Source organism: Dendrobium catenatum, unplaced genomic scaffold (assembly GCF_001605985.2).
Source record: "Dendrobium catenatum unplaced genomic scaffold, ASM160598v2 fragScaff_scaffold_783, whole genome shotgun sequence".
Classification (NCBI taxonomy): Eukaryota; Viridiplantae; Streptophyta; class Magnoliopsida; order Asparagales; family Orchidaceae; genus Dendrobium; species Dendrobium catenatum.
Window position 1 is genome coordinate 185,103 of NW_021319245.1, and position 26,689 is coordinate 211,791.

The 26,689-nt window shown below is 31.3% G+C and overlaps 1 protein-coding gene and 1 long non-coding RNA gene across 3 annotated transcripts; both read right to left on the minus strand.

The window, feature by feature from the left end:
* Positions 1-4,881: 4,881 nt before the first annotated feature.
* Positions 4,882-8,682, minus strand: LOC110105928 (DNA-directed RNA polymerase III subunit RPC6). 2 transcript variants are annotated; one of them, XM_028696608.1, is made up of 2 exons: positions 5,245-6,497; positions 4,882-5,151 (listed from the first exon to the last, which is right to left on the minus strand). In XM_028696608.1, exon 1 carries the CDS (start codon positions 5,987-5,989, stop codon positions 5,270-5,272), a length of 720 nt encoding a protein of 239 aa, XP_028552441.1. In that variant the 5' UTR covers positions 5,990-6,497; the 3' UTR covers positions 4,882-5,151; positions 5,245-5,269. The 2 variants fall into 2 exon arrangements, with proteins under 2 accessions (XP_028552441.1, XP_020691279.1); XM_020835620.2 differs by lacking the exon at positions 4,882-5,151 and adding an exon at positions 8,473-8,682 and having other exon boundaries at positions 5,159-5,983.
* A 16,640-nt stretch (positions 8,683-25,322) lies between these two features.
* Positions 25,323-26,288, minus strand: LOC114580125. Its single transcript, XR_003701411.1, has 2 exons — positions 25,893-26,288; positions 25,323-25,621 (listed from the first exon to the last, which is right to left on the minus strand). It is a non-coding gene; the product is annotated as an uncharacterized LOC114580125 (long non-coding RNA).
* Between the last annotated feature and the right edge of the window lie 401 nt (positions 26,289-26,689).

Sequence of the window (26,689 nt, forward strand, 5' to 3'; positions counted from 1 at the left end):
GGCGTATGGATTCGTCCGGAGGTGAATTCGGATGCTTCACGTCTCCCGGGGCCCAGTACATCCGGGTGATATGGTGCGTCCGGATTCGTTCGGAGGCGAATTCAGACGCACCACACACTCAGTTCCTAGTGAATCTGGATGACGTGGCGCATCTGGATTCGCATCCGGACGGTTTGGACACCGCACGTAATAATCTCTCCTGCTTTTCTAGGAGAATTTTTTTTTTCTTTGAAATAAATGAGATGCAGTGCACTTGCTTCATTTGTGATGTCTGCCTTTAGCGTCTCTATGAATTCTGCATGAGCTACTATTGCATCACCTTCTTGGACGAGCTTCTTGGCACCAAGAAGCGACTACCTTCGCCAAATGTTAGTTAATGAGTTGAGCTAAAACTTGCCTTTATTTTTCTTGAGCTCAATACACAAGCTCGGCTTAAGCTCAAGCTTGAGCTCATTGTTCATTCATTAGATGAGTTAAGCTCGAGTTGGCTCAGCCTGACTCGTTTACACCCCTAGCAGCCAGCTTTTGATTTTACATATATGAATGTATGCTATTATGTTTGAAGAAAATTGTATTAAATTTAGACATTGCTAAGCTTACAGAAGACACAGAACATTCTTCCTTATATTATTCAAAGCAGAACAAATGAATTTAGTAATCCATCTGATTCTGCTGATTAGTTTCTCTTTTAGTACAGTAGCTTAGTTCACTACTTCACTGACTATGCTATTCATTTTTTCTACGCTTCATCACTTATTTGTGTTATCTTAAAATGAATGAGAAAAAAATGATCTGAATGCACTTTCTCAGACAGAATAAGCAGTATCATTTGGCCTATCAATTAGGTAATGATATGATCCAATTCTAATACGAAATAATTAAAAAAGAAAAACAAGCTAATGTACATATCCTAATACTTAGATTATAGATCTATTTACAACAAAATTAGCTAATCTATAATTATATAATTTAATCATTTTTTAGTATAAAATCCATATAAATCTTTTGGTGAGTTCAAAAGTTTAAGAAAAATATTCATTAAATAGCTTGGTTTATTTAGAAAATACTAATGAAACCGATTTGTAAAACGTAAACATGATGGTCCCAAAATTTTCATTTGTACTGAAATATATTAATTTCTTAAGAATTTACACGAGTGTCAAAAAATTATGAAAAATATTATAATTAATACACAATAATTTCTATTTTATGGTGAAGACGATTTTCAAATTTTGGCTTATAACGAATCCTAAAAATTTTATTTATTTTGATCAAAATACAGACTATTACAATCGCCCCACCTTAGAAAAATATCGCACTCACATTTCCTCGAACAAAACAAATCAATAGAAATAAATTCAATTCATAAATCCTTCAAAACAAATCAATACGATTCAAAACAAATATCAAAACTAATAAATCAATTGAAATTCACTCAAAATTTTCCAAACAATGCATGCAATCAATCATGAATTCATTCAAAACAATCATAACCCTACATATCATTTAACCACAATATAATATGCAAATTATTAATCAATCAATTCAATGATTGAACATTCTAACAGTGGATCCTCCAGGCGTAGTCTTATCATCATGCTAGATTAAACTAAAAACTTTGGGTCGTACAAGTGGCCTGTGTAGCTCCTCTTTGATTTTTAACCACTCTTCTTCCATTTGTCATGCTTACAAACCCTTCACTGTATTGTTTAGATCCCATAATTCTTTGTTTATAGCCTTTCTTGGTTTACTCCCTATGAATTCAGATATTGTCCCCCATCGCTATAGTGGACAATCACTGATCTGGTGTCCTCGCTTCCCACATCAAAAACACTATCCAATCATTATAAAACATGGTCCACTATGTCTATTACGACATCATACACACTCTAGTACACCCACACTTGACTCAAATGCATATCCTCTTTTACTATTTGAAAATATACCCCTCTTTTTGCTGCTCTATCTCTCCTAGTTATATCCTCTCCCGATCTCTTCTTACTCATATCTTGTATGAAAAATTGAATAGCCAAGTCCTTCCCCACCAGTCTCTCTCTCTCAAACAGCTTCGAAAACTCTTGAATCCTCAATGGTATAAGCGGATGCCTCAATTCATCATTTAATCATCTCAAAAACTTATAATAATGTTTGTCAGCAATATTTACTAGTTGAGGTGCATAGCTGGCCAGTGCAATAAACTTTGCCTCATACTACATCATTATCCTGTTTCCTTGCTCCAATCTCATGAAAGCCTCCTACATTTGCTATCGGGCTGACAAAAGTACAAATCAGTCTCTAAAAATAGTAACAAACTCTATCCAGGTGATCTCTGCATTCATCTTTCCTTGAATTTTCTCCTGTTGTTGTCCTATGCACCATCTCTATACTTTTCCTTCAAATAGGAACATGACAAATGGTACTTTTCAATTCTCTAAGCACTGCATGCCGTAAAATATCTTATATATCCTCAACAACCAATCTTTTATTGCTTGTGACTGTACAATTCCCTTGAATAACATAAGCTTCGACTTATAAAACTGCTTTAGATATGTCCCATTCTGACTTCTTATATCAGACATGTCTACTCTTAGCTTTACTCATAGCTTGTGCAAGCATACTAAGTAGCTGCATCAAACTGTTAGAACTCACTGGAGTTGCTACTACACTTTACTCATTATGTGTATCCTGATCAGTAGGGTCTATATATCCATAAATAAAATCCTCTTCCTTAATCAATTACTCATATGTAATTCAATTAATCAAATGAAGAAATGAAAATTTATACTACTCAACTTCTACCCCACTCATGATCAATTCATATAGCTCTCGTTACATTTAGATTCTTCCAACAATTGCTCTGATACTAATATTAATGCCTGAGAATCAAATTTGAAAGAATTATTTATTTTACCTTCTTAATTAATCAACCATAACTTTTATAAATCATCATCATAATAAATTTATATCCAGTAAAAGCAACTAATAATAATATACCTCCAAATATTTTACTATATTACCAAAATTAATATACAATAGCCAAAAGATCAATATAATGGCTACTCTATCATAAACTCATCACTACAAAAGAATAAGAAAAAATAGAAATAAAATTAATTGAAAACTTTAGAATATCTATCAACCTCACTCCAATTGGTCCTGACCACTTCCCTGACCTGAAATTATAAAAATTCATATAATGAGCATAAAAGCCAAGCAAGTAACAAAAACTCTATTACTACTTTCTATTTAAGGCAAATGAATCAATATGCGTGCTCAGTTTTAGACCTTTAGTTAATATCAATCATTACTTAATATGAAGAATAAAAATCCTAAAAATTAATTATAAATTTAATATGATCAACAAAGTCATCTAGTAAGTTATGCTAACATGTTATGCTATGTTATATCAATATTAATTCTAATAAGAATGCAGTTATATCTATCAATTTGTTAATGTAAAGTAAAGCATGATAATCAAGCTTTAATGTAACATTTTCTTCCATACATTTGTTATTTTTCATAACTATCAATCTACCAATTTCATCTTATCATTTATTTATTTGTATTAGTCATTTATTTTCACAGGAGAAATTAATAATCATTTAAGAGTCGTCATCCTCTACCCGTTGGCGTAATTTAGTCAATCAGTTAAATGATACAATTAATATTATACCACTGACTTTTATTTGAAGGAAAGCCCGTCGACTCATCCTTTTGCACAATGTATTATATTTTTAGAATCAACCCATATTCATTATAATGTTAACAATCAGCCTTTCCTTACTTACATATAAATGCTATCTTTTCTATGAAATGCAAGTCAAATCATCTATGAAATGTAGAAATTTATAAATACTAAAAAAATCTATCAAATCTGTCTATTATGTATTTACTTTAAAAAATCATAACTTTAAATTTAACTTGTGACAATTTAATATGTTTCAGTCAAAATACTCATATTGACAAGATCCATCACATACTAAAAGTTATACAATGAAAGTTTTATCAATACAAAATCATCTCCAGTTTTCGATAACGAAATATAAAATTAATCAAAAAAATGTCAAAAAATATAAAATTGTTGAAAATAAAAATAAATCAAAATTCTCACATGTATCGATGAGTATCAATTTCTTAAGGATTTAGACTAACATTCAAAAATTACGAAAAAATTATGATAATTAAAATTCAATAATATTTATCTTATGATGAAAATAATTTTTAAATTTGACTTATAACGACTCCTAAAAATTTTTTTATTTGTTTGAATCAAAATACAAAATATTACAAATCTTACTCTAATTAATTTTGCTGCATTTTAAAGCTCATTTATTTGTCCATGAAGCTATTTTCTATGTTTTTTTTGCATCGTTTATTGTTAGTAAACAACCTTGGAAGCTATCTAATCATAAAGTTTATTTGATAATTACCTTGATCTTGCTCATACACAATAGTTAAGTTATAATTATTTACATTTATATGCAAGTAAATTATCATTTCATGAGTTTTTAGGCTAACTGCCTGATTAGGTCAGGATGATTATGCAAATACCAAAAAGAACTCAATATCTTCCTAATTTTTCATGACAGATGCTAATAGCTTATCAAAGAGTTCGAGCAGGTTTAGTTCAACCCCAGCCTGATCCATACTTCAATCTGAATCAGACTGAATCCGAGTAGAGGTTGGTTTGACCAGCACGTTTAGTTTCTTACAGCTTTTTAAAATAACTTTTTAGTACAAATTAAAAATATGCTTTAAGAAAAAGTAAAAAAAGCCATCCCAAACGAAGCCTTAAACTTTGTTTAGGACGACTTTCTTGCTATTTCTTAAAGTAATTTTGTAGTATAATTTTTTTTAATTAAAAAATTTTGTACTAAAAAGTTGATTTATAAAACAATAAAATAGTTTTCCCAAACCAAACCATATAGGGTTGCTGCACTTGTCCAAATATGTCTTCCTTAATGCAGGGTAGGGGTGTAAGTGAGCCGAGCCAGCTCGAGCTTGACTTGTTTATGGGCTTGCGAACCGAGCTTATCGAGCTCACGAGTCGAGCTCAATAAGAGCCTAAACTCGACTCGTTTACACCCCTAATGTAGGCCAATCTACATGAATGCACAAGCTGACTTGCCAATTGCCATTGTAATAAGCCTCCTTCAAAAAAAAAAAAATACCCCTTTATTAAATTATCATCAAATAAACATCAATAATTCAAAACACAAACTCATAAAAACAACAACATCAAACCTTCATCCCACTACGGGGCGTCGGCCTAATAGTCTAGCCCTAGCCATTTCTGGTAATAAACACAAGTATTGGGAGAGATAATACCATCAGGACTGCACTCATTTATCCTCGGGCACACTCCACAAGGAACTGCTGAAAAAAATCCTTCTTTAGGTCCATCTCTACCCTTCAAGCTCCTATAACATTCCCTTCCTGCTCGAATATGAAAGAAATCACCAACACCTGAGCTTATCAACTCCTCCAGCTCCTTATCCAAAACCATGGCACTCATAATCTCCTTAATTTGCTGCAAGCTGAAATCTATATAGAAAACCTTAGAATCCCTAATAAATTGCCAAACATTCTCCAAAGTTGCAACTTTTAACCTTTCCACATGCAGCCTACATTGTTTTCTCAGTATCGTTATAAATTCTAGATCAAGGCTTCCTTCTGAATACCAAGTTCCTCCTGATATCTCCTTTGAAGGTTCAAATTCAACGGCCATGTAAATTTTTTTGGCCTTGTTGTGGATGTTCACCACATCCTTGATGAAGCCCTTGGATTGGAGGGACTTGAGGGCCTTTGTCACTGCATTGTTCGGGAGGCCAGTTTCCTTTTTCATGTCTGCAGTCCATATTCCCAAGGTCTCTTTACTCCATATCAAATCATAGAGCTTTTTCTCATTCTCTGGCAGTGCAGGAACTTTGCGCTTTTGAGGTAATTTACCTGTTCCACTCATCATTATTACTACTGATATGTTCTGCATGAAGAAAAAGAAGATGATATTATATTAAACAAAGCTTTTCTGCACTGGTAGTTCAAGTAAAAGAAATGCATGGAGATGTTTTATTATTCAATGATGTTTTACAAGATTAAAAAAAATGTTTGAGAAGAAAGTTCTACATCGAATAGATGAAGGATAATGACATTGTATGATGTATTGATCAAGCAGCTAATTAAAGAAGTTATATCCAACATTTCCTACCAGGACCATAGGGGACAAAGCAGGTTTTATGCTCTAAGTTGTCTTATCTTAAGCATCGGAAAAGAAAAGAGGCTAAGAAAATGTAGTATATGTTTATTATATCTCCACTATTTACTAACCTAGATCTCCATGCAAGTAGAAGTGAATATCAACGAAATATTGGCTATCATAATGCACAGATGTTTATGCTTCTTTGGCTATTATATGATGTTATACATACTTCACAGACATAAGAGCATAAAGAAAAGATAACTACACTTTCCAAGATTATGTTAAATAGCTGACATAATATATATATATATATATATATACACGAAATCTGCAACATTTAATTGAAATCAAGGAATCAGATTGTATGGTTTACCAAATTAGAATGGGAACACTAGCATTGAGTACATTAACCTAGTGATGGAATGGTGATAATAATAAAGAAACTCGATATTTTTTTTATTTCATTAAAAAATGACTTGTCCAAGACATGAAAATGAGTACATAAATAAATATTGCATACCTGGAATAATCTTCAAGATCCTGCTGAAAATATTACATACATCCAGACAAATAGCAAACATTCTCCATTTGAGAGTTAGTAGTGAATTCCTTCAACGAATGAATATATTGGCATCTAAGTGACCCAGATAAAGTGTAGGAGTCAATGAGCAAGTATATACACATGGGAAGGTTTAGACGACTGGTTTGTCTTCCCTATTTTTCCCAAAACATGCTCCAATGATTCTAAAATGCTCAGTTACAAAGGCATGTCATATTTATATGCATATGAATTTATACACACATGGATATACTTGATAATATTAGAGTGATATTAAAATATATATGCTCAAATCCATTTCTGCTCATACCAACATAAATCCTGGGCTGAACAAATGAGATATTTGAAGACACATAGTCATATAGGTCGTTGGAAGAGTAAGAGGGAGAAACGAGGCTACTGCCCAACATTAAATAAAGATGAAACAACAAGCAATTTAGTAAGACTCAATCTCTAACGAAAGAGCAAAGGCATTTACTGAATTTTGCTGAATCAACCAATCAAAAAGAAACCAAATTATATTTATGGCTCACAAGCCTCACATCAACATTACAACAGCTAGTGTATATACTCATTGAATGTTAAAATGGGTAGAGATGATGTAGTGGTGTCCCTATTTTTATTTATTCCAAAATCTGATGGGGAACTTTTAGGCTTCGTTTGGAAAAGCTTTTTTATTGCTTCTTAACGTAATTTTTTAGTACAAAAAATTTTATTTTTGTACTAGAAAGCTGCTTTAAGAAGCATAAAAAACCGTCCCGAACGAATCCTTAATCAAATTATATTCACATAAAAGGGTTGAGAGGACAATCCAGACATTACAAAGACCCATTCCCTTGCAATATTAGCACGAAGCTTTATGTCAGACGAGTGAGACATATCAACCTCTATATATACCTTCTAGGGGAGATTTACTAAATAAAACATCAAAATGTGCATATGTAAAATAAAAGTTTGCTGCCATGCCTCAAGAACATATGTATATAGCTATATGAGCAATGAAAAGCTGCTGTTGAACATTAAAAGAAACTCGAGCTGCACATAGTGAAATCAAATTTTTAATAGAACAAAACTAAGGTAGGAAAAAAACCCGCAAGTAAAAAAATGTCTCCCATTTATATTCACACAAAGCCACTTGATCACATTGAGATAAGAATGGTGGATATACAATTTAAAGAGACCATAATAACTTTTCGTTTCACTGTTATTACAGAACTTAGTTTGGTGGAAATATCCAGGATATCATAGGTGCAATTCTACATAAATAGTAGCAGGTCAACTGTCAGAAGTTAGCAAATAAGCCACCACATAATTCAGCAAAATCAGTCCTCTAAGAGAGAGAGCAGCATGACAGATGTTTGATTCTATTTAATAAGGCTGGCTAGATATAAGAAAGCAGAAGTACAGATTTCATTGGTGGAAGCCAAACCACCAATCTAATAACTAGTACACAGTCAGGCACAAGTCGAAAGCTCAACTCTTTAGGGGCTGTTTGGATGCAGGATTTAAGACGGGATTTGGGGCGGATTTGGGGCGGATTTGAGCGAAATCCAGCCAAACGACAAAAAATGAAAAACCAAATCTCACGGTAAATCTAAGCCTCTGTTGACGGAAAAATCCATCTTTTCGTGTCAAATCCCGGATTTATGAAATCCTTCGATTCGGCGGATTTACGGGATTTGGCCGAAGAAAAGCGCGAAAGGTAGAAAGTTACCTTCACAGCGAGCAAGCTCCCGTCGTTTCTTCCGATGTTGCTTCCGATCAAAATGTCGTAACTTCCGATCCAACAGGAAGGGAACGTCGTCGAAGGAGCGAAGTAGATCAGCGTCGAAGGAGGCGAAGAAGAACAGCAAGGAAGAAATAAAAGAGAAAAGCAAACCGTAGGGCGTAGGCTAAGGAAGGAAAGGAGCAAATCGTAGAAGAATTAATTTAAATGAGTAAACTAATCTTCATAATTAATATTTCTTAATTTGTTAGACATTAATTCATGTAAATTAATATTATTTACAATTTACTTCAATAAAAATTATTATATTTATTTAATTAATAATTAGTAATTAATAATTAATAAAGAAATACTTTGTTAATATAATGGTTCAACCAAAAAATGAATTAGCGTTAACTGTAATGTTAATTAGAAAAGTTTAGATATTTATATATATTATATTATATATTAATATATATATATAATATATATATAATATTATTAATATAATATCTTGTTATAAATAAAATAAATCATAATAAAAATAATTGATACTATAATTTATCTAAATAGAAATGATATGTTAATTAACTTAACAAATAATTAATTAATAAATATTTTATTTATTGATTAGATTCTGTATGATTTAAATAGCCTATTTTGGGTTTGGGATTTTAGAAACTATTTTGCAATTACTTTCTTATAAATTTAGATAATTCTAAAAATTGTAAATATTAATTTATATTAATTAAATAGAAGATTATTTAAAATGAGTAAATTAATCTTAATAATTAATATTTATTAATTTTAGACATAATTTATAAATTTAATATGATTTATAACTTTACTTTAATGAAAAATGATATATTTAATTAATTAAAAAAATTAATAGAAATTAATAAAGATATTAGATCATGCTAATTATAATTTTATTTTAATTTGATAAAAATTTCAATTCTATAAATATTTTAATTAAAAAGCTAGATATATATCCTATTAGTCATAAAATAAAATAAACAATAAAAAAAATTATTTAAATAAGTTTGATACTATTTTATATAAATATTAATGAGTTAATTAACAATAAATTATTAATTAATAAATAATCCTTGTTTAATGACGAAATATCAAAATAATAGAATTTTCGAATAATGAATTGAATATTCAAACAATTTGTTTTAGTTTAGCTAGATTTAACTTAAATCACACAACAAATTTTCAAAATTTAACTAATATAAAATTTATCAAATTCAAATTTACAAGATTTGATAATCCTACTTATCCTCCTTGCATCCAAACAGCAAAGGGTGTTGGGGAAGAGCTCTTATGAAAACGTTGTTATTATTAATTATTATATAATTTTTTAAATATAGGCCAATATTTATATAATAAAAGATGGAATATATCAAAAAAATTGAAACATATGACCGAGGTTTTATTTGGGATGGCTTTCTTACTGCTTCTTAAATCAGCCTTTTAGTACAAAAACTTTTTGAACTATAAATTTGCGTATTAAAAAGCTGCTTTAATAAGTAGTAAAAAAACTATCCCAAATGAAGCATGAGTATGATCATAAAATAGTTGTTCTAAATTGAAACAATTTTAAAACTCATTCTAAAAACTATTAATAAAAAACCAATGTGATTATGGTTAGAAAACAAAGTAGAAAAAAAAATTATCCAAATAAATCACATTCTTTAAATAAGTCGGATTCAAATAAAAAATATATATGACATTATGCATACTATGTTTATGATGTGGAAGAAACATCACTTCACTTAGTAAGAAAAGTTATGTTTCTTCCATAGCACTCAAATATTATTTATTTGTAACTATAATAATCAACTACTACATTTTTGCAATAGCATTATCCCAATCTCAAAAAATATAAATATTTTGTGCAACAATATTTATGATAGTAGAGAGAGTTTAATTTTTTACCTTTGTTTCAAGGTTTATTACACAAATGAATAATAAAAAAAGCTTCAAGAGACTTAAAATTTTTTAAGTAGAAAATAAGAAAAAGAAAAAAAAAATATTAAGGCATGATTTTAGAAATATGTTCATCCACTCAACTTCAAAAGACTAGATCACAAAATGTTGAACACTAGTTTGGCCTTTTATGCCTCTAATATGGATTGCACAAAGAAATAGTTGAGGGATATAATTGTTAGATGATATTAATCAAGAGATGAAAGTTGGGTGATGATGTTCTGACAATAAAAGTTAGACAATGGTTGTCAAAAGATGTTGGTGAAGTTGTGAAAGTCGAGCAATAATAATCAAATGATGATAGTCGGCGGTGAAAATTTAGGCAACCGCAATTGAGAGATGGATATATGGTCATGGCTATCAAGTGGGGGTAGTAGGATGGTGGCAATCAGACGATATGATTGTTTAAAGTGATCGTTGGCATCAATTGTCAAATTGGGCTATTTATTTTTCGATCTTTGAGTTCTATTCAATTTCAATTCAAAGTTCATGTCATATAAAAATGGTGGTGTTTTAGTAAATTTTTCTAAATGCTCAAAACACTCTATTGAATGTTGATTCACAAAATTAATATTGATAATTCCTTAGATATTTAACAACCTTAAAGATATCAAAACAATTTGATCTTTGTCTTATTGGATTTCTCTCGCTGAATTGCTTGTTTTGATCGTAAACATGCAATATTTGGATATTATTTGATCCCTCGATTAATATAAAAAATGTTCAAGTATGCTTTAAATGCTTAATTTTGGTTCATGCGGATTTTGATCATATCACTTATAATATTGTTTGGCTTGTTTGATCAATATATTTGATAATATGATTTCATTGAAATTGAAGTTGAGTTGGCCTTAATCTAATTTTGCAAAATTCTAACTAAAATATTACATCAAGCTTTGTGTTTGATTGAATAAAATTCTTGGTGACTTGTTAAGAGTAATACTCAATTTAGGTTTTATTATTTTCATTAATTTTTAATGATTCAATCATAACATGTATAAAAAAATTCAACTTATAACTTTCTATGTGCATCATATTTCAACATGAACTTGATGAGTGCTTATTCACCTCTAAGGCTCTAATACATTGATAAGTCAATTCAAATGTTTTGTGCTAGAATATTGGCAATGGTAGAAGAAAAGTGAATGTATCACCTTGGCACAACATAAAAAAATCACATATTAATGGGGGTTGCAGAGTAAACTTTTTATATAAAAATCTAGGGCTATATCAACCCTAAATAATGCTTAGATTTTCTTTAATATAAAAATAATAAATTCTCACCTAATATGCACAAGTATACATGTTGAATCAAATAATAAAGTGATAGAGTAGAGTGTCGAACCGATGAGAAAGTATATTTGCTTGCAACCAACTATTACTATTTATTTTAATTGCAATAATTATATTATTAAAATAAAAATGATGTTTGTGAAGATTCTATCACTAAATAAAATAACAAAAAAATTGGATATAGTATTTAAATAAAATATTTTAGATTGTTGAGTGTAAATTTCATATCTTTCATAACGAGTCTCTTAATTATACATCTGATTTAGAGCATATGCATCCCTAGACCTCTATTAAGTGTGTAGGGCTGAAAAGGATATCAGTTGATCTCCTACAATTATAATATCTCCTTAAGAACCAAGAACATTTGACATTTGACATCCTATGTCTAGGCATAAAAACATCCTATCTCAATATTTATGGTTATTCTTATATTCCTCTTGTCGCTGCTATATGTTACACCATATTACTAAAAGACATTTGACACTGCGGTGCTTGAAAGATTGGCGTTGCGACACCCTTGCAGTGACTAACACCTCGACGCTGAAGATTCTACTTCACCGCTGCACTTGTTGATGTAGTTGACATTCGAGCGCTACGGTGCTTGAGTGGCAAAAAATGGTGATAATGCGTGAGAAATCATGACGTTTTGGCATTTAAAAATAAAGAATTCAGCACTATCAAACTGGCATTTTGACATTGCGGTGCTAGTAATGATGTGGTGCTAGTTATTTTGCCACCGCAACGCTGACAAATAGAGATCTCGAAAATGCCATATCCAAATTTTGGTGCCTCGATAGTATTGAAGGTGGCGTTGTGACATTGTTTCATGATGTCGTGGTGTTGTAGGTTCCTTAGAATTTTCGGTCATTTTTTGAGTTTTTCATGCATAAAATAGCTAAAGTAACACAATTTTTATTGAAAATAAAATACATAAAGTAATATATAATTTATACTTATCACATACATATATGAATTATATAAGCTGATAATAGTTCACTGTTGATCACATGAGATTTTTATATGAAACCTAAGAAAATAAGGAAATCACAGGGTTTGTTGTAGTTTAAATAATTTAATTAGTGTGAGTCTTAAGCTCTAAATAATATCTTATCACATAATTAGAGGAGATATTGATACAACGTAATAGCACAAATTATAGAAGATGAGTTTTCATAGAGAAAAGAGGTACTTCAAGGCATGAAAATATTAAGAGATAATTTTGTGAGGAAATTTTCCCTGATAAATAATATAATTTTGATATATATTGTTAATTAATAAAACAAAATAGTATTTTATTTCGATGGTTATATTCATGGATGTGATATTTAATGCATGACCATAGTATAGCAACTAAGGTTATAGGGTCCATAATTCAATGATAGAGGTAGAAGGACCATAGTCCGATGGTAATTGTCAGAGGAATTGTAGTCGAGCAATGTTGAGCGGAGGTATAATATTCGGGTGATGGAGGTCAAAGAGGTCCTAGTCAGAGGATGGTGGTCTGTGTAATAGCCCGTATTTTGACTTTGTTAATTTTTTTTCTAGAGTCAATATAACTCCAAATCGTAAATCGTCTTGGCCATGATATTTTAATTGAAGTATTTTACTTACATGAATTTTTTCATAATTTTTTGACACCGGTGAAAATCCTTAAAGAATCAGTATCTGTCGGTATAAATGAGGATTTCGGGACCGTCAGGTGTTCGTTTTGAAACTAATTTTATCGATACTTTTTTAAATAACGTGTTTTATTTTATTAATATTTTTTATGTAATTTTTTTAGTCCTAAAATGATTTATTTGATTTTTCTATTAAAAATTGATTAAATTAATTATATAATATTATATTATTATTTTATTCAAAATATCCTAAAGCATTATTAAAATCTTTTTAAATATCCATTATCACATTCGTTTGGCCAAACAGAGAATAGTTTTAGGAAAAATGAGAGAAAAAGAAGAAACTTAGATTTGGAGGTTACGATGTGATTTTTGCTAATCGGGCCAGTTGAGATAATTACTCGTTTCACTGTAAGAAATCCATATCCTATTTCTGATTTTAAAGATTTTGTATTTTTTGCATTTTTTGCTCAAATTTGTATTTTCATTACCGAAAAATGTGAATAATTTTGTATTGGAAAAACTTTCACCACATAACTTTTTGTATGTTGTAGACATCATGATTATGAGTATTTTGAGTATTTATTTGAAATTTTTCACTGGATAGTTTTTAAAATACAATAATTTTTTCTATCCAATATTTATTTTGACGTCTAAAAATAGTAATGTAGTACAATAAAAGTCTTAAAACATTATTTTATACAATTCTTTGTATTTTAGTAATATTATGAAAATATGCAGTTTTGTCTAAAAGGATTCTTTGTTGTATATCGTTATAACATTTTGACATCTTCTTAATTAAGCTCAATTATACATTATTTGCTGTAATGCATTGAAAATGGATATAGATATATGCTTGAGCAATAGCTGGTCACTATTACTGTTATAGTATTGTGATAATTATATGCGTGTGTGAAACAAACATGTAAAGACTGGTTGACCCATTGGTTGGAGACTGATTGACTTGTATAGGATGGTAGGCCAACGAACTTTCATTTAAATACCGTGGTTTGGTGTTATCATCTATTAATTCATATAATACACTGATTGGGAGTTATAAGGAGATTATTATTGTGTCGACGAGCAAATGGTGATGACTCTATTTACTGAGCCAACAATTTACTAATACTGATACTAATACTAAAAAACATCATGATAGTCAGGGCTTATACTTATTTAGTGTAACTGCTGAAATGTATGTTTTGAGGCATTAATATTATTATTGCACAAATTTTTGCTAATGTACGAATTTATTATTATTGTACGAATTTACTATTATTGCATTACTCTATTTCTCATGTCATTAGATTGTTATTATTACTGATATAGATACTGATATTATTTGATACCATAAATTCACTATATTGATATTAAGCATGTGATATATTGAGCACGTGATATACAAGATTTATTGAGCATGTGGTTGAGATACTGATTTAATGCTGATATAGAATAACTGAGTAACATTTGTACATTTCTATATGATTTTATTATATTGATTTGATCTTTACTGATGTTTTGATTTGATGCTTCATATAATTTTTTTACTGATTGGTCTTACGGATATAATGATTATTTTATAGATTTGATATTTATTATTTATAGATTCTACAGCTACTGCATATGAATCTTACTATTTATTCACTGATTTAATGATCATATGAATGTAAATGTTATGATTTAATTGTTGACATGCATATTATTTCTCTGTCGTGCTTTGAATTCAATTATAGGTTTTAGTGACCTATTGAGCTTTTTAAGCTCATTATATGTGGTTAAGTGACTTCAGGTTAGAGCAAGGGAGCAAGAGTGTGAGGCTGGTCAGGATTTTTTTGGTTTTGTTTCTTTTTGTTATAGTCTTGCATAGTGTATATAATTTTTTAGAATGAATATAGATGTATACATTGATTTTTTAAAATTATAGAATCTATTTTGTTGTTTATTATTGATTGATGATATTAGATAGCTCTGGTTGTTGCTTATTAAAAGAATAATTCTTCCAATTTAGATTAGGGGACATCACAGTCAGAGGGACCTATAATAAGACGATGGAGGGCGGTCTAACTGTAGTTGGGTGATGAAGGTCGAGGCAACCATACAATGATAGTGGTGAGAGGAAACATAATTGGGTGATTAAGATTGAAGGGATCGTAGTCAGGTGATAATGGTTAGATGGACCATAATTAGATGATGGAGGTCAAACTGATCTAGTTAGTTGTTGGTGGTCAGATGGATCGTAGTTGGGTGACAAAGGTAGAAATGATTGTAGTTATGTAATGGAGGTATATGGGACCATTATTGGGTTATAGTGATAGGAGGGACCATAGTCAGTTAATGTTATATAGATGGATCATATTTAAGCGATGGTAGTTAGAAGGATCATTTTTTGGCTACAAATGTCCTAGGGGCCATAGTTGAGTGACAGTGGTTGGTTGGATTGTAGTCGAGTGACTGAGGTCAGAGGAACCTCAGTTAGTCAATGGTGGTCAAAGTGATTATAATCAAGTAATATAGGTTGGATGAGTTGTAGTTAGGTGATAATGGTTAGATGATCATAGTTGGTGAAAGGTTTTATGACAATGGTTAAGTGACAAAAAGGTTAGACAGTGGTGGCTGATCAGAGGTCTTACGGTGGCAATTGGATGAAGACAAGATCATATATTTGAGGATGATGATCAAGTAGAGGTCTGATGGTGATGGTTGGGTGGAGGTCCAGGGGAAGTTTCCTACCGAAGGTTTGACAATGATGGCTAGGTAGATATCTGACAACGATGGAAGGGCTGAGGTTTGACGGTGGTGGTTGAGTGGACATATGATGATAATATGCCAATAAAAGTCTAGAAAGGATAGCCAACTGTTGAGGGTTTGTTGGTGGTAGTGATCTAGTGGACTTTTAGGATCTTTCAAGCCCTAAAGCTCTCTTAAATCTATGGCCCAATGTCCTGATCTTTTTACATATGGAGACTGAGGGTTTATTTAGAGATTTTTGGGGGTGACATAAATATATATAGTATCCATAGAAAATTTGGAGTTTACATCGAAAACCCCATATTTATTATCCTGATTATGGAGGGTTTCTTAACTATTTATTATTATAAACTTAGAAGTTAAGATTGAGCTTTATGTGATGTAATTTTTTGATGATAACAAAATATTATTATTAAGATTACTATTTCTCCTAACATACATTGGATATATGCCTATTTATTTTTGTGTGTACTAACATTTCAGAGAAATCATACTATAAACTGCTAAAGACTTGTAGTCAGAGTAAAATAGGATTTCATGTAATGAAGTCAGCATTTTTTTATTTTCTTGAGTCTGAAAGTGTGTAATTATAATTGGGTAATTGTTCACAAACACACAGGGGGAGAGAGTTTTTTTTTTTTTGATTTGAAATCTTTTACCCTATTCGTACTCTACGATGATCGTTCTTATAAACGATTGATAGTGTATAAAATAAACTTTCTACCAAATTGCCTAAATGAATTTCACTATTCATACAGATGATCTAAATATCGTACATATGAATGACAATATACAAAATATGCTTCATACCAGATTGTCCAGATGAATTTTAATGTTTATATAGACGATCTAAATATCATACAGACGACTGACATTGTATGAAATACGCTTCATACCAGATCGTCCACATGAATTTCAATGTTCGTATAGACGATCTAAATATCATACAGATAACTGATAGTGTATGAAATATGCTTTGTACCATATTATCCAGATGAATTTCAATTTTCGTAGATACGATCTAAATATCATACAAACGACTAACAGTGTATGAAATATGCTTCATACCAGATCATCCAGGCAAATATCAATCTTCATACAAATGGTCTAAATATCATACATACGATTACAATGCACGAAATAATGTTTGTACCAGATTGTCCCAGGATTTTTTGAACTGTTCGTACATACAATCCACGATCGTACTATATGATCTGACTCGTTTTCACTTTGAAAATTCAATTTATGGACAATTTTTTATGTGTTTTATATTTAATGAGTCTTAGAAATTGAAAAAAAAAAATCTACGTCTACGCATTTTCTCTTGAGAGTAGAAAAGGAGAGTGCTTGGGGAGAATGTTTGGGAGTGAAGTGTGAGAGATATTGCAATGGAAATTATGTGGGGTTCACAAGGTTGCTCAAAGGTGAGGATCTCTTTGTGTGTTTTTTAAAAATGTCATACTTCTTTGAAGACTCTTGATAGAAGATCTAAGAAGTAGATTGAGTTCTCTGCCTTCATCAGGAGGGTGAAAAAGGATGACAGTTCTCTATCTTCACTTAGAGGGTAAAAAAAGACGATGGTTCTCTGTCTTTAGCAAGAGGGTGAAAAAGGATAAAACAGTTCTCTACCTTTACTAGGAGAGTGAAAAAGGACGATGGTTCTCTGTCGCACATGTTGGTGGAAGAGAGGTTTTATAAGGGCTTCTCCGCTTTGCTATTGGAGCAAAAGGAGAGTCACCTGTGATTAGTGCAATACTTGGAGAAAGGAGTCTCCAGGGAGTGGTCGTAGTTTTAGTTGGACCGAATCACTATAAAATTTGATGTTCTTCTATTATTTTATTTTTACTCCATTTTTATTTTTCGCACTTTATTTTATTAGTGGTTGAAAAGTATTTTGTGAAAATTTATTTCTACAAGTAACTGCATAATTAAGGATTATTGTGTAAAAATTTCTTAATACAGTTTTCTAAAATCTAAGATATTTTTAAATTATCAATTCATCCCCCTCTTGGTTAGCCTTGGGACAGTTCTATTAGGTTTGAAAACCTACTTGAACTTTCATTTATGTACTTAAATGGTGTCAGAATCAACATTCTTTGGCTTATTGGATTTATCCCATTTTTCCACTTGATTGTCTATAAGCATGATATATTTGGAGATTATTTGGTCATCCAATTAATATTATGAAGCTTTAAAATATATTTTTGGCCATTAATTTGGGGTTATCTAGGCTCAGCATTTACTGATTTAATTTTGTGTTGTCAGGATTATCTCTTTGTGACATTTAGTCAAGCTTGGCTCAAGATTCAGGCTTATCAAGGCGATTTTAGGTAATGTATTAGTTGCCTCCTATTTTTGTTCATCAAATCTCATGCAGTCCAAAAATATATGTCAGTTATTTTTAAAAATTTCTTAATAAAAATTTATAATTTTAGAAAAATTATGATGCGTGATCCTTGGACTTTAACATGGACTTCCCATGAGGATTGTGGAGTAGGTAAAATGCTATTGATCATAATTTTGGTATTTCATCAGGTTGGTGGGTCAATTGGAGCAACAATATAAAAATATTTCACTCCGAACTTTTAAAGTTACTTAAAGCTAATTGTTGTGGCTCAATTTGGCCTTGCAAATATCAAAATTGAGTTCAAAATATCTAGAAAAAAGTCCTAGGAACCCCAAAATTTTTTGAAACAGACTGTCCAACTATGACATTCAACATATCTAAATCCAAAATGTTAGCTAAAGCATCCACTATAGAATCATCTACCACATCAACTTTATAACAATGGTTTTCACTATTATTATTTGGGAATTTCATTGACTTCAAAACATTGATTGTTACTTCTTCATCCGTAACTCTCATGTTGATTCCTCCTTTCATACATTGTGTCTAACCACTTAAGGATCTCCTTATTTACTATTTCTTTTGCAGTAAGATTTAACCTCCTTTCAAGGTCAACTTTGGGTTGACAATATTCATCTAGAATCTTATGCATGCACCCTGATGGACTAATTCATTGAATGACTGTTATAGTCAACCCAAAAGTTTTTTAATGGTCTCTAAGAACCCCCATCAATCCTTTATCTTGAAATTCATCAAGATTAATAAATATAATTACAAGTAAAGTTGATGAATCACCCAAAAATATATACTTACGATGATTAAGTAGCACTTTGAGCTCTAATATGGGTGCCTAAAACAAATGGCTTCAAATATCTACCTAATGCTGAAGTATCTAAGGTCTCATGCCTTTCAGGGAAATGATTAACTCCTAGAAGGGTAGCAATATCACTTATATGCTCCTCTATGTCATCCTCAATCAACAATTTATCTAATATATCTAAATAAAAAATGCCAGCTAAAGCATCCTCTATAGAATCATCTAACACATCAACTCTATAATAATGATTTTCACTATCATTATTTGGAAATTTCATTAACTTCAAAACATTGATTGTTACTTCTTCATCCTTAATTCTCATAGTTGATTCCATTTTTTGAACATCAATCATAGCCTTCCCTATGTCTAGAAATGGTCTTCCTAAAATAATTTGCATTTTCCTATCTTCCTTCTTATCTATCACAATGAAATCTACTAGGAAGATAAACTTGTCTACCAAAACTTAGACATCCTCTATCACCCCTATTTGAATTGGAGTTGAGTTTGAAAAAGAGGTTTTGAAAGGGTTAATATTCGTTAGAAAAAGTTTGAAATTGAGTTTGAATTTTAATTCTGAAATTGAACATCCATTGGAAACGATATACCACCTGAAGAAATGGTTAGAATTGCTAATTCCATCTCGGATATCGTAGCAAAATTTAGGAAAGAATTGCATATGACCCTAAAGGGTTAAAGTGAAGTTTGATCAAATATATAGCTACAAAAATCGACATGATTTATCATTAATTTCATATTTGAATTTATATCAATAAATGATATATCTCCCCAAAAGAAGAGAATATCATTTGATATCAATTATTCGAATATGATGATGATGATCGTCGTTAATTTTGATTTTTCTAAAGAAGACTAATTGAATTAAAAAAAAATCAATTTTTGAAAAAAGTTGATGAGAGTTCTAAATTTCCTATGAGCGTAAGCGCTCGTAGTTAATTACATCATAGGGATATTGAATTTCTTATAATAATCTCGATCAAAATAACATCAGAAATTCTATTTAGAGATTTTCATTGAATGGTGTCAAAGAAAGTGAGTTTGGAACTTTAACTAGGATTGGTTCAAAATTTGAACAATTATTTTCAGAATTCAAAAGAGGAAGAGTAGGAGGTGTTTTGATTCTGAAATATTCTAGAAACACCCTGGCCTATCCTATGTATCGAGGTTTAAATTTTGATTTGGAGAGATGTTTTAATTAGAGCTAATCATTTTATTAGAAATTTAGGATAATATGGTGAAAATGCTTGAAAATGCAATTAAATTTTAGAGACTTTTAATTAGTTTCTAATACAATGTATATTAATTAACTCGATAAAATGCATAAAATATATGAAGAAATTTTAAAAGGCTTTAAAATAATTTTTTTATAGAGATTGCACAACATCTCCTTGATATGACTGCACCCTAATAGGTCAAGTGGCCTTCTAGAACCCGTAGGCGGGGAGGTGCTTAACAAGGAAGAGAAGATAAAAATATGCTTAAATGAGAACTCCCGTCAATCCCGAGCTTACTTCTTTGATTTTTAGAGTTGCTATGTTAGCCTAAAAAAATTATTTAAGTTTTGAGTAATTTTTTTTTATTCATACTGTCATGATCCTCAGCGTATTCATGCTAAAACAAAAGCGACATGAAAGAGAAGAAATTAGGAAAAGCATGTAATCATATGCGCAAATAAACTAAATCAATTGATCAATCAAATCAATTAATTAAATGAATGTTTGTAGACAAATGCCTTTTTAGCTATATCCTAGGGTCTATAGAAATTAAAAGTGGCCGAGTACTACTGACAATAACCCGAATTCTAATCATAAGACTAACACAAGTGACTTTGAGTGAGATACTCTTTAAGTCTTCACCTTTTCGTCCTCCTACGAGCTCATTGTATTCTTTAGGTCTAGATATCAAAATAAAGAGAAACTCTTCCATAAAAGGATGTTTTCTTTTCTTTTTGGATATTGAAAATCATCATAACTTGGATGTCCAAATGGAAGATAACTCTCCCATAAGGGATATTTCTTCCTCTTTTGGCTCTAAGTTGGATGCTTGTATCCCAACTCAAATGTGCATTTTCACATTTTACAACGCAAATGAATTACATCAAAATTTAAAATAAAAAATCTAGACTTCCTGCAGGTTATCTTAAGTAATTAATATAAATAAACATCCCAAGCAGTTATATATTTTTCCATTGAAATAAATCACATTTGGCCATACTCTTTTGATTTCAAGGGGGACTTTGCATTTTTTTTAGCACCTGAACAAAACATATTAATTTGAAATCTCTTAAAATTTCCCCTTGGTTTTGGCCCTATATGAGCATGATCATCTAAAGAACAATCAATGCTATTCGATTAGTTATTGCCTAATAATTGCTAATAACTAATGTCAGATAGATGTCTATCAACCACTACTCTAACTTTTGCCTAGCCATATCCTTATTTATTAGGAGAATGACTAAGTTGATCATTGACCTTAGCCTAACTTTTGACATTCTCCACTGTCCATCATCTAATGTCAATTAACCATTATTATCTAATGTGCATCTTTTTGGAGAATGATTAATCAAATTGTTGACTATTATCTAACTCAAAATATTCCCCATAACGGCTCCATCTTTCTCGGCATTACATTCCTTTTCATAGAGAAAATAACTCAACTAAATGCCCATTATCTCTTGAACTTTGACATTTTTCATTAATCAGTATTTGGATAATGACTTTGACCAACATTTGATGTTCATTAATCATTGATATATGATGCTCATTTTCGTGGTAGGTTGTACTCCTTCTTATGAGGAGAGTGATTGAGTAAACACCCATTATCACCCTAATACTTCCATTTATTATCATTTAATACGTGGTAATAAAAAAATTTTGAGATTCAATGTTCATTAGCCACTTACCTTCAATCATTATATTATTGATTGTTTAATCTCCACTTATATCCGGAAAATAACTAAGTTGATTGTGAATTTTCTCCCAACTCCTCCCTATGAATGATCATCCAATATTTGTCAAATACTGACGTTTGATGTCTATTGGGAACTTATGTTCGACAACCATCTAAGTAGGTGCTTGCTTCCCCCTATTATCATGAGAATGCTCAAGGTAATTGTCCATAGTCAGCTAACATCTAACGTTCCTTTTCAACAACTAGGCTTATTAAAAATTAATGACTATTAATTATGAACTTCTAATGATTGCCCTGTAAGTTACATAATCTCTCGTTGTATTAGGAGAATGATCAAAATAGCTATATACTATTACTCAACTGCCAACATTACCACTACTCGACACTAGTCAATGATCAATATCTGTTATCTACCAATGTCCTACATTAGTCTTCCCAACTACATAATCTCTCCTCATGTTAGGACAATGACCATGTCAAACACCCTCCATACCTTATCTTCCTTACATCGACCATCAATTATCATCCCACAGTAATTACTTATGATAACTCTGACACCTCAAAACTCTTAAAATCTCCATAGGAAATATCTTTCAAGGTTCATGCTTATCTCATTCTATTAGCACTCTTCTTAGTTGTGTCTAATGCCACACTTTATAATTTTTTACCCACAATTATTTTCAACTGGGTTAGACCCCATAATTTTTCTTCCTTTTGTGCCTTTTATATAAAAATCTCATGTCCTAATGTGTAGCTCTCTACCTTTTTCCAGGTTGGAGGTATACACCCATATGTGCTGCTCTCCACTTATTTGTGTGTGTGGACTCTTTATACAACCCTTAAATTTTAAATTATCTCTAGCACTACATATTTTCTAGCCCATAATATTTACTAAGAATTATTCTGAAACTTAGACATATTATTTTTTCAAGCTTTACAATAAAAACTTTTGATACTACTAGGATAAATCCTAGTAGCAGTATTAAGGGTTTTTTTTAATATTAATATAAGATGAATATTAGCTATCATTATTTATAAACAAAAAAAATAATAATGTACTTGTCGTTTAATATTAAGACTAAAATTATTGTTCAACAACAACAATAGCAACATCAAGCCTTTATCCCACTACGTAGGGTCGGGTACATGAATACTTTTTCGCCATTGAGTCCGGTTAAAAGTCAAAATCTCATTAATTTTTAAAGGATTCATATCATGATTATTCGACAAGCTTTACGCTGTCTATCGAGTACCTAACGCAATCCTCCACTTCTCTCATTCAAGACTTGAGACCTGGCAACGACAGTGTTAAACAATTATTGTTCAACAAATATCAAAATATGAAATACATACATATTTTTATTTTAGCAGTCATTTAGTTTTATGTCTCATTTTAATGACTATATTTAAACAAATAATGATCTATTTTAAAGTGATAATAAAATTTGAAGTTAACTATCATATTTAAATAAATCCAATTAAAATTTGGTTTAATCTAAACACAATATTAAGATTATTGAAGTTGGCAAGTTAAGTTGAATGATAAAAGGCATCCATCAATTGATTGCTTTGCTTTTTTCTCAATCTCAGCTGCGTCATTTCCATCGCATTCTTATCTCTAACAACGAAATTTCTCGTTTGTTTGGGGCCTTCATTCTGAACTACCATTTCTTCGCGACGATTTTTTATTCCTTCTCCTAGTCTCCGAGGAACCCTATAATCGTTTCGCTTACCGATCTCCTACTTTTGTAACTTCTTCGATCGCGAGCTCACGATCTTATCCTTCCTTTCCCCTCACAAACTTCAGGTTTCTCCTGAAATTCTCTGACCGAGCTTGAAAAAAGAAGTTAAGGGTTGTAAGACCTGATCCACGCTTTTGCTTGAAGCAGGAAAGAGATGGTTTTATACTTCAAGGCCCGGCCAGAGGTTGGGGACTACACGATCTACATGGGGCTGGACAAACACGAGAACGAGGAGCTGATCAAGTACGGATTTCCCGAGGACATATGGTAATCTCTTGCTTTTTCTTATGCTATTATTGATTTCTTATGCTGTAAAAACAATTTTCGTCCTTGAATGGGTACTTGCATGAATGCTGAGAAATTGGTGTGCTTAGATTCCTTTCTGCAAGATAACGTCACCATGTTGAACTGTTGATCGAAGAACTATTTGCTTGAGACCATGTAGAATAAGGTATGATACACTAGTGACAATATGTTGTCACATGGATTTAATTTTGAAATATAATTTAGGTTTGATTTGGTTTTTGGATTTGGGTTTGAATTTTCTTGATCTGGGGTTTTCTGGAGGAAGTTTAGATTGCCTAAGGTGGCCGTCCATAAGTCAATCTTTAATTGGTTTCTTTGAATGTTTCGAAATTCAATTCAGTAGGCCAAATGGGTCTAGGAATTAGTTTCACTAACTCAACTTACAAGGGTATATGGTTTTTATGAAGTTTTATTTTTTCCTTCAATTTTCATAGCTTTTGCTTCCGTCCTGCGTGCCTTTTGACAGTTTGTGGATATAGGTGAAATGTAAGGACGTGAATGTAGACATTCCTGAATAGGATGCGTGTTTTAAAATTTTATTTTGAAAGGTTGATTTCAGTATATTCTCTCAGTTTGAGTTGGTGTTCAGATAATCCAGTGGGAGAGATAGAGACCGAATAGATCATTAGAGATATTTCATGTGACTCACCTTTGAAACCAATGGGTCAGATACGAGTTTTGATGCCTTCCTTTGATGTGCTGTTTTAGCCTATGGGTTATAGTCTGAAAATATTTGTTTCTTAAATTATGTTGGCAGGTTTCACCCTGTTTCTATCCAAATTTCCTTATTTTTGAGTAGTTTGATTAGGATCCTATTTCAACTGCATTGGGTTTAACTTGGTCCAGTTCTTTGTATGATCATGAATTGATTAAATCAAAATTAACTGATTTCTGTCTTTAGTTCATATATATATATATATATATATATATATATATATGAAATTTTACTAAAAAATTATTTTAAGAAGTAACAAAAAAATCGTCCCAAATGAAGCTCTAGTCATGAGCCAATGCTTTATAATTTCAATTTTTATTTGATCAATTTTTTTTTTTTAGGGATTTTTACATACATAACACTTAAAAGTTTCTTATTTACTCATCTAACACCTAAACTTATCTATTTACACACATACCACCTAAAACTTATTTCATTTTCTAAAATACCATTCCGTCTGCTTCCTCCGTCAAAACCCGCCCAATAATCGCGAAACTCAGCTTCCTGTTCATGAAAATCGTCTGCTTGCTCCCTCTCTGCTCTCGGCTGTCTGTTCGAAAGAAACTCCAAAGGGCCGAGACTATTCTTCGGCGAACTCCGCTCAGGATCGTGGCCGCATTTGGCAGCCTTAACGTCCTCCGCCAAAAGAAACTGAAAACAACAACACCTTCCAATTAAACTCCTTCACAAAATCACCGAAACAGAAAAATCATAAAGCCTAGATCAAATGGACAAAATACCATAGATCTAATCTCAACAAAAATCCACATATGACATGTGAAAACGAAACAAAATCTTGTAATTTGAATTACTGAACAACCGTCAACAACAACAACAAGTTGCTTTAGTAGAATTTACATCTAATTCACAATGCATCAATCAAGCAGCAAGATCACAAAAAAAGATTTGAAATTTCCAACACCTATTGCAACGAGCTGGAGAACAGAGAGTTCTTTAGCGAGCTGGTGACCTCCCTCCTGCGCCTTCACCCGATAGGAATCCACCTGCTTCCTCCTCAACAAGCTCTGAGTCCCCCTTCGTCGCTCCTTCCCGTTCCCCAATTTCTCAAACCCCATTTCACAGAGAGAATACCTTATTCTGTATTCCGTGTAAGAAAAACCAACCAAAAAATGTCTTTCTTTCTTCTCGAGCCTACTCCCACGACTGGACGGAATGCCCCTTTCGTCCACCCTAAATCGGGCTGGTTTTCACGGAGAGAGTAAAGGGTGTGGTATTTTAGAAAGACAAAGTGCTTTTAAGTGGTATGTGTATAAATAGATAAGTTTAGGTGTTAGATGAGTAAATAATAAACTTTTAAGTGTTATGTATGTAAAAATCCCATATATATATATATATATATATATGTTGATTTAGATGTTTTAAATTTGACAATATGTAACTTCTAGTTAAAGATGAATGCATCAAGCAAGGTGAAAATGCTACTTTGAGGTGTTAGAGAACGATAAGTTTAAAAAAGAACTTTATTTGGAAGTATAATGAATAGAATAATGCGACATATTTTAGATTGGCCTAAAAACGTTAAGTAAAGTTAGCTTTGAAGAAGTTGAATGACAATAAAACATTGGATCATGCTAAAATTACTGTTGATTGTAGACATATGTATGAAATTATTGTAGTTTGGTAAATCAATATTCTCAATTGGATTTTGAAGGCTAACATGATGCCAAATGATTGTAGAAGAAGTGTTTTAATACTGTT

Bases quoted from the DNA above. Each gene is read 5' to 3' on its own strand.
- LOC110105928 (XM_028696608.1), bottom strand. From the start codon at position 5,989: ATGCAGAACATATCAGTAGTAATAATGATGAGTGGAACAGGTAAATTA.